General features: G+C 37.2%; 1 protein-coding gene across 2 annotated transcripts in view; it reads right to left on the bottom strand.

Annotated features, from left to right (window-relative positions):
• Positions 1-9,700, bottom strand: part of LOC144034327 (uncharacterized) — a 99,773-nt gene that overhangs the window by 52,573 nt on the left and 37,500 nt on the right. Inside the window, exon 1 of one of the 2 annotated variants that reach the window (XM_077543083.1) lies at positions 2,071-2,201. The exons of the other annotated variant lie outside the window; for it this stretch is intronic. Coding sequence (XP_077399209.1) covers positions 2,071-2,166 — 96 coding nt within the window. The 5' untranslated portion in view covers positions 2,167-2,201. Of the gene's footprint in view, positions 1-2,070; positions 2,202-9,700 lie in introns of those variants that run through there. 2 annotated transcript variants of the gene reach the window in all.

Raw genomic sequence — 9,700 nt, 5'->3', positions numbered from 1 at the left:
AACGTAACTACATCCATGCGCAAAAGTTTGCGTGTGATTTGCTGTTGTGACTCGGTTGAGCCTGGCATTAATGCTGTCATGTTTCCCTCCCCCCTTATTTTACTCTGCAGGACCACCCATGTTCCAAATCCCACTGTTAGTTGGGATCAAAGTGCGAACCCAAATCCTCAGTGGTGGTCTGGGAATATAAGATTGTGAAGCATGCATGCCTGAGAGGTGGGGGACCTCAAAAGACGTTGAAATATTTGTATGCATAAATTTAGCGGGCTTCCACCTCAAGCCACTGGCCTATACAAGCTTAGCTCCAAACAGTAGCAACTGGCTGGAGCCTCCGTATAGATTAAGAGGCTGGAATACAGCTGATGTCACAATAGTAGCTGTGTCTACATTTCAACAATACCATTACACTCTTCATTAATGGTATGCAATACTTCGTAAAAGGCATCTGAACACACTTTTTCATATTAACCATTTCGATACTAATTGCTCTATTTTCGTGCACGGCGTGATATCATAGTGAAATCATATTCTTTAATTTGCGAAATGTGCCTGTGTTCTTTTTTGGCCCATGTTCCAACCCTTTGCAAAGGTGTGTGCCTGAAACTGTTTTACTGTCCAAATGACTGCCAAGAAAAAGGCTATTAAAGCAGTAAACATTCATGGTGGCGTAAAAAGTTTGCACGGCATTGTATATCTACGAATATCATACAAATTCAGGTGTGAATCTCTGATGAAGATTTGTATAGCACTTTTCCTAAATCGCTTATGTAAGGAGAAGGCCTGTGCTTACATGCAGGAGAAATGATTTTTATCCATGTGCACTAACAGTTTATTAGGTAGTTAGTAGTTACACTTGAAAAATGACTTGTAATGGAATACATGAGCAGCAGCATCAGTTCTGCCTATGCGAGGATGATGTTCACCTTCAATTCACACTTTTTTACTAAACAGTGTTCAATAGTCAATGTTTGCTGAGGCATTTGATTGCAAAGCATTACACTGGTTGGTAGTGGTACTGGAGGAGTTTCTAAAAAAAAATATTAACATTTAATTTTCCTCTCTTGTATAGCTACAGTTGCACAATAGTCCAACACAGCTAATATTCCCAACAGATTCTGTCATATTTCGGATACATGCAATGTTAATTAGTGGAGCCCAGATTTCAAAGCAAACATGGTGAAGAAGCATTTAGCTGTTGTGCTACACACAAATGGAAAGAATTGCCATTGGACGCGAAGTCAGCCCCTAGCATAATTTAGTTCATGTACAGATTAAAAACTATGCTATTACCCCCCGCCCCCAGGAGTTTCTAAAAGAAAATACTAATAAAAGAAATTCTAATCTGATTCACTTTTGAGCTACAGTCTCATAACATTGTAGTCCAATATTACCACAGATTTTGAGTTTGATTAGATATTTCATTTTGGAATAAATGTAATGTCAATTAGTGGAGCACAGATATCAAAGCCAACATGGTGAAGCAGCATTTAGCGGTTGTGCTGCACGCAAATTGAATGAGTTGCCATCGGAAGTGAAGTGAGCTCCAAATCTAAATTCGTTCAAATAGTTAGTTAGTTAAAAACTATGCTCCCCCGACCCCGATTCCTTTGATTAAGGCCTTTTAAGAATTTTTCAAATCAATTTCATTGTTTTTGTTTTTAGTAATTTCAGAAAGCTCAATAAGCTATTTTTGTTCTCTTTAAATGTCTTCAGTTGTTCTGTTTGTTAATGTTTTTAGATGTTATGTTGCCATGTGTATGATTATATATATATATATATATATATATATATATATATATATATATATATATATATATATATATAAAAAGTTGCATTGACTATTTTACATTTTTTTTAAATCACAACTGTAAAATACAAAAACTAATAAGCAAAGAACCTTTTTAACAATTCTTCATAACAATTGCATTTTGTTGGCCAACACTAGAATTGCACATAATTACAAATGCAACATTCCATGTTAAAGACAGCTCTTCAGAGCAGTTTACCTCCTAACCTCTCACTTAAGAGCAGCCAAAAAGTGCAGTTAACTATATACAGTTCGAATTGTACCTTTTGTTTTTGCCGTCTTTGACCCTGCGCATACTGGCTGTCTACATCCAACAGCAAGCATCCCAGGAACAAGCACCATCCAAGATGATAGAACATGACCGCAGAGGAGACACTGCAGATCTGTTTGCACTTCAGCTGTGTTTCATTCATACAACATGCAGACCTCAGCGCAAGAGGTTGATCCAGTGCTCAGTTAACACACCCACACAAGGTGCACACCCCTCTTCACTGGCATCAACCATATACCATTTAGACACAGTATGCATAAAAAAAGAAAAAGAAGAAAAAAGAACAGGGTTCATCAATCTTTACAACCTTGGATTTAACAATGTTGTAAGTATTTTTAACAGATTTCTAAGAAGCACTAACAACTTTCAATTATGGCAAATTACTTCTTATTTTTACATAGATTTTTTAAATTAAAGTTTTAATAACAAAAAACACATTTGAAAGAGAACAAACGAATTACACAAAAAAAACCCACAATATATTTATATTATCCTATGCACGTCTGGGAGCACTGGAACTGAAACTCAAACAATGATGCTTTCACATCTGGAACAATTTATGATTCATTAAAAAAAATGTGTGAATGAAAACAGCTTACATTTTGTTATAATTACTCAACATTTAAATCAAGTAGCCACACTAGAATGATATATTAGCTATTAGTGTAACAAAAATTAGACTAAATAGACTATGTGACTGGCCTTTTCAACTGAAAGAAAAAAAAATCCCAATGATGAGATAATGTGAGGTTTTCATCACTCGCTGGGTTTCGGTTACAAGCAGCTTGCTCTCAAGCAAAAGCAAGATAAATCTCAGAGGACAGATAAGAGGGGGGATGAAATTCATAGCACCCAGATTCCAAGTACTTGCATTCTTTAAGCATTTCTTAATGTACTAAGCCGGCCCAAGAAGAAGGGTACCCTCCTGCCTTTAAAGTCAAGTAGTGAGTGGCAACCTGTCACAAGTATCACTTCAGGAGCTAAAAGATGTGTCCTAGTGGAATACTGTATAAATGAGCCAGAGGAGAGGAAGGTTTCTTCAGGGTGAAAAGCTCATCTGTACATTTTTGGCACTGGCAAGGCAGATAGCAAGACAAATCAGTGCTCTCTGTTGAATTCTCTACAACTTCCCAGCGCAACATCTTCCTTAACCTCTCGACTTAATGACTTCCAGAGCTGTCTGCCACATGCAATAAAAGTCCTCATTTACGTTTTTAAAGGCAGATGCAACCTGCAGTGAAGTGACGGATTGCAAGTTGTTGATGTTGCAGAATGTGGATGTTCACTTGCATCATATCAAAAGCTATATTAAAATATTACCTATGGAATCATTTTGATGGTACACTGAGAAGTAATGAGGGAAAAATGTACAATTGCCCTACTTTAGTGTCCTATAACAGTACTTCTCATCTGTTGTCACCTTCAGACCTTCATTTTCCTATTGTCATTAAGTTATGACCCACTTTTATAGTAGATAAGAACAATAAAGAAAATAGTCTTTAAAAACAGCCTTTTAAACATATGCATCAAATTTTTATACATAACCGCACATGCTTACTTGTTCAATGTGCCTTGAAGAGCACCTCAAAAACGAAGGATAAAAAGTACAAAAATGTATATACTGCCGTAAAATTAGAACATGTTTAGCAAATCATTATTCCTATGAGGCGGCCTTGGTTTAACAACAGAGTTCTTATGCTTTTATGGTGGTGATGTAACCTAAATCTGAAAGTCGGAATGCACCCTCGTCTAGCACTAATCTACGCTAAGCGAACACCTCACTGGGCGTTCCGTTGCACGTAGCTTTCTCGCCCTTGACACACCTGACAATGTGGTTACAAAAAGTAGACTGCGCTCAGTGTAAAGACATGAGCTGTACCCCCAAATTTCTTGAAAAGAAATAGACTAGATTTTAGACTCGGTAAAAGCAGGTCTAAATGTTAGCACAGTTGGTGAAATGTGATTTTGGTGTATTTCATTGAGGCGCAGATAGACAGATTCTGCGCTTCGCGAACATTTCTGGTTAATGTCATCGGATTTCATTCATAAATCTGATAATAGCGTGGAACGAGCCCTCTGAATCATTGTAGAAATCAATTCATTGAACAAATTAGAATCATTATCATCACACGCCAGAATGTCATGCACGGTCCAGCGAGTCCATTTCTGCTTCTGCAGTCAAGCTCGCCATCCGCTTCCACCCCCCTGATTTTAATGCAAATGAAGGAAGCTGCTACGTTCAGGTCTTGGCTAATTTCCATCCCACAATGGTGCACAACGGGGCAACTGCCACATTACGGACAATTCCACCAGCGCAAAGTCTATTAAAATTCCAAAAGAAAGACTCCGCCCCTGCGTATAGTTTGACTGCACTTTACGCTAGATTTGTACTGGGAAGGAAAACAGGGCCCGTAGTCTCTCCAGCATGTGCTGGGTCGTCACGAGGGTCTACCTCCGGAGGGACGTGTCCAGAAGACCTTCTCAATGAGATGTGCCGAATGCATCCTAACCAGATGGCCGAACCACCTCATCTGGTTCCTCTCAATATGGAGAAGCCGCAGCTTCTGGATGACTGAGCTTCTCATGCTATCTCCAAAGGAGAGCCTGGAAAACCTGCTCATTTCGGCCACTTCTATCGCCTGTCAATCACTCGCTCTAATTATTCCCTCATTTGTGAAGAAGAACCCCAAGATATTTGAACTTCTTAATTTCAGTGCCAGGTTTTCAACAAACACATATTTACCAGTGTTAATGTGTGTTTACAACAGTGACTTGAAAGGCACTTAAAACCTGAGCAATGAGAGTGGATGTTCAGTCCAGCAGGATAAAATAATTCAAGCTAAATAACTATTTTCCTATGAATTCATTTATTCCTTCATAAGTCTCAAATCCCTCCTTTTTTTTCATTATCCAAGCTTTAGCTTCTGTCAACAATCCACTTCCTGTCATACTTGGTCATTTGAGGGCCTTGTCTGTAATTATTTCACAATGGGAACAGTTAGTTTCTAGGGAGGTCAGGAGTGGCTTCTAAATGGATGGGAATTGGCTCCAAAAGGAAACGTCTGACAGTGTACAGAACGTTTTTAAGAGAACACAAGCTAGGCATTTTGTGGCTTTTTGATATAAACCATTCTTCCTGATTGTAATATTTAACAAATGTTTCTTTCAAATTAAGGGCATAAGTAATTCCGGTGGTGTCTGACTAAAGCTCCAGAATTTAAGATTGCCTTTTCATCATTAGTGCATTTATTTTTTCAGTCACTGCACTTTAGCTGTGACTGTACAGTATACCAGAGTTGGACATGATATGACCCACTGGCAACATTCGGCCCATTCACATTTTCTAACCAGCCCTTGATAAGGTCCTTCTGAAGTCAAAATAAAAAAGACAATAAGCATAATGCTGTTATTTTGGGTGTGTCGCTTTCAATTAAAAAAAAGAGTTTTACAAAAGTTTTGTATGTTTGTCTTGGAACGCGTGTGCAAGCAAGAGCAAAAGCAATTTGTGAAAGTGATGTTAGCAACATTCTTATTTCATGCATGGGGGCTTTACCCTCATGTTGATTTTGGGGTCCCGACTCTTAACTAGGAATGGTTAACATGAGCCAGTGGTTGGTACTCAAAATCATAGCACACTTGAAAATGTAGAACAATTGATACACACTAGAAATGTTAACGGTATTGTGAAGGTCGAATGAATAGTGATATAACGTATACGTTATCACAAACGTTATATCGTATAGCTTATCAAAACAATTCCATTTACTGCTTTGCAAAGACATTCAATTAATATTGAGTACATTTGAGGTAACCATGTTTTTATCCAGAAATGATTGTATGATATTTTTGATATTTAGTCTTTTATTGTGATGTATTCCAATAAAATAATATCATCAATCACTCAAATAGATCATAGTGCTGCCAAAATATTGCTTTGCAAAATAAAAACTGACAAAGAAACTAAGGAATTGCAATTTGCACCATTCATTTTCTACTGCTTATGTCAGCAAAAGTCAAACTATTCACATCCACGCCTTTAGATTAGAGAGATATTCAATCCCGTGACACTTTCTACTTTACACTAAAAGAGGCTATGCCTATAGTCTATAGGAGTTTTGGAAAAATTGTTTATTATAATACATCTTTTACAGTCATTGCAGATGCACAAGCTTTTTTGTTTACGTTTTTGAAACGTTTGATACACTCAATGTTAACAAAAAGACCCCTATTTATATGAAGCTGCAAATAAAAACATAATTCACAGGCCTTAATCAAAATTGGATTTATAGTACAGTATTCTATTAATATTTAAGTTGAGAATGTAACTTCATGGGCAAAGCATTATTCAGCTCATCATCTTGAGCAGCAAATGCCACAATTGCTCTTTTTTTCCATTTTCTTCCAAATTTGCATAGGCACATCTGATTTAACTAGTATTTAAAAAAATCTACTTTTGAGTTATTATAGTATTTTTATGTCATTATAAATGAATAAATTACATTTTTGTAATTAAATGAACTCTGCGTGAATTAAACAGTCTGCACAAGAGTTATCCTCCTGGACAACATTTGGTTTTGTTGGTGCTTCCCTCAGAAAATGTTATTTGTACTAACACATAGCACGTCTTTACATTTGACATCTATAAAATCAATAAATGAAAAGCCTTGTCAAAACTCAGATAATCTTAAATCCAACAAATCCAAAGATTGCATGCAATTGGTTTCCACTATGATAAATAAAATATTCCTGGATACCCAACACAATCTTAACATTACTTCTTTCATTGAAACTGGTTCTGTAGTTTTCATATAAATTCACCAATGTAACAAAAAATCATACCTGCAAAATATGAAAAAACATCATTGTAAAAGACACACATACATACAAGCAGAGTTTTTGGTAACACGCTGACCTGACAAGTTTTAGGTGGAAAAAATGCAGTAAAATGAGAGTAAGCCACCTGCAACAGCCACGCAATAATCAAACAAGGTGTGCCAACCCATCCACTTTACCTCAGCCTTTTGTTGCCAGGAAACGATTTGTTTTCTCAAACATGCACACTCAATGACATGAGATATTAAAAATAATGATTGATATACTGTATACCTGTTTTTAGGAAGTATGAAACTGAGTGAGTCAGGCTGAAAATGCACAGTCAGCACCAACATGACGTGACGTGTATAATAACCGGAGTTCACTGATGACATCCATAAACGTTGACTTGTAGGCTGCCAAGAAATGACCACAGGCTAACCGCTTAAGCACACTCACTTTACAGCCTAGCTATATGACTATGACCTGGCACTGACCTCAGCTTTCACAAGTTGCCCCCTCAGGCAACGTGGCCAATTAGTTTAAAACCAAATTCTACTATAGACAACAATCCGCAATAATAGAAAGAAGCAGGACTATACTCCATCAAAGAAGGTGACTATATCAGAGCAGCTAACTTGTATCACCTTCCCGCTAGCCATAACATTGCGATCTGGTGTATCACTCAATAGTAACTAATGGGTGACGGCCTGTCAACTTGGTGACATCACATCCGCCCCAACATGGCGACAAACATTGAAATTTACCAGCGGAATTTTGGCAAAAGACTGGACACAAAAATGGGAACGGATATTTATCAAATTTATCATGGCGGGCGTGGCTCAGGAGGTAGAGCCGGTCATACAGTAACCAAAATGTCCGCTGTTCCATTTCCCCTGGTAAAGATCCTGAACATTGAATCAGGTGTGTTGGAGTAAGGAAGCCTCAAAAAATGCAGGACTCCCTCGAGGACTGGACATTCACACCTGTGATAGTCTCAAACATGATTAGCAGAAACTGAGCACCTAAGCTCAATTTTGAGCTTCATGGCGAAGGGTGCACATGCTTGCCATGTATGGGATTATTTAGTTTTTATGTAGAATACATTTTATTAAACAAATGTTTTTAAATCTGAATAAATAGACGGATAAATACAGTTATTTGCCATTGTCATCATGGGGTATTGTGTGTAGATCTGAACAAATGACCTTTTCAAAACAAACGCTGGAGGAATTGTATGATTTTGGGACATATCAAGACTACATACGTATACTGTAGAAAACATAAGAACATAATTACTGTACATGAAAATTATATTATATTGTCAATCTTAGGAAATCAATAGCAAATTGTATTAAAAAGAGGTGGAATGTCCGTCTCCTATGTATATATTGCACTAATTGATCAGAGCTTAACAGTCCCACAGAGCGTCTCTATGTTGATTGGGCGACCGTACAAACAATTCAGTACCATTACGAAAGTTCAGAACCATCATCATACTATAAAGTTCATAGCCCTTCTCTTAATTAATTAGTAGAGGCCCCTGACCTCGGGAGTTTTATACATCTTAGTGCACACTAGAGGAGTGTGGATAAGCTGCTCAAGCTTCACATCCCAACAGAGAGCACCTGTCAAAAGAGCTGGTGGCCCCACGCAGAAAATGTATCAAAGTAAGGAAACCCCAGGAATGTGGCCCCGTGTCAGAAATGTTACACACCAAAGGAAAAAACAGCAGACCTTAATGGAGGAGAAATACTTCTTGTTAATATATAGTAGTTGTATTTTTTTTTTCCCCCATCCCCAATGTGCAGACACTGAGGAGAGCCAGAGACTGGAAGGTTGCACCTCCATAGGTCACATCTGTATGGATTTAATGAGAAGCAGGCTGCACAGGCACAAAGAAAGGCTGCCCTTTTCCAATTCAAAATGATTCGAATCGGACATTTAACATTTTGATCATGTTTGTGATCATCAAGTGTCAACAGAATGCTTTTAAAATTGCTTATTTGGATTGGATGTTTGTCAATTGTCTTGAATTTTAAAATTGTCTCCTTGGCATAAATTCAGCTGTATTTCTTAATATACCATATGTACTAATTATAATCACTCAAGGGAAAATTTAATTTACCCTTTTCAGTAAATATTCGCTGTAGTACACCACTGACTTGCACGAAGAGATCAGTGTTACTACCGGTTATTATATCCCAATTTTAGTGTATGCAGTGATTATCGCCGCTGACCTGTTTTTATGTTATGTATTTATTTTACATTTTTGGGATGTCTGCATTCAGTTTCATCCCATAAACGTAAAAACGGACATATCGTAAGTGTTTTTCATAGGACAGCGGCATTATGTATTATGTGAGTAGCAAAAATGTGAGTAGACAAAAAGTAGAATTTGAGTAAAAAACAAAAAAGCAAGTAGACTAAATATTTATGTGGGTAAAATAAATTAACACATTTTGGAAGAAAAAAATTGCTGGACAATTGTTTGAATGGCTGGTCTTAATGTGAAAGAACAAGAGCCAACTTGAGAAGAAAAAAAAGCTGACAGTTGATAGGCCTTAACTTTAATTGTAAATACCAGCATTTTAGCAAAAAATAATCCCTTAGCAACAGTTTATCAACTGTTAATGTTGGCACAAAGATAGCCTGTTCCAATCCAGTATTAAGATACTGTGGGCTGTTGAGTCACAATGTTTCAAGATACATTAGAATGTGATGTAATTTATAAGGCCACAGGACATTTGTTGGACCCACAAAATGGGAGATCCAATGCATTGTGGTGTCTAAAACAACCAAAGAACAGT

This window comes from Vanacampus margaritifer, chromosome 14, assembly GCF_051991255.1.
Source record: "Vanacampus margaritifer isolate UIUO_Vmar chromosome 14, RoL_Vmar_1.0, whole genome shotgun sequence".
NCBI classification, from domain to species: domain Eukaryota; kingdom Metazoa; phylum Chordata; class Actinopteri; order Syngnathiformes; family Syngnathidae; genus Vanacampus; species Vanacampus margaritifer.
This window is presented reverse-complemented; position numbering and strand designations above follow the sequence as displayed.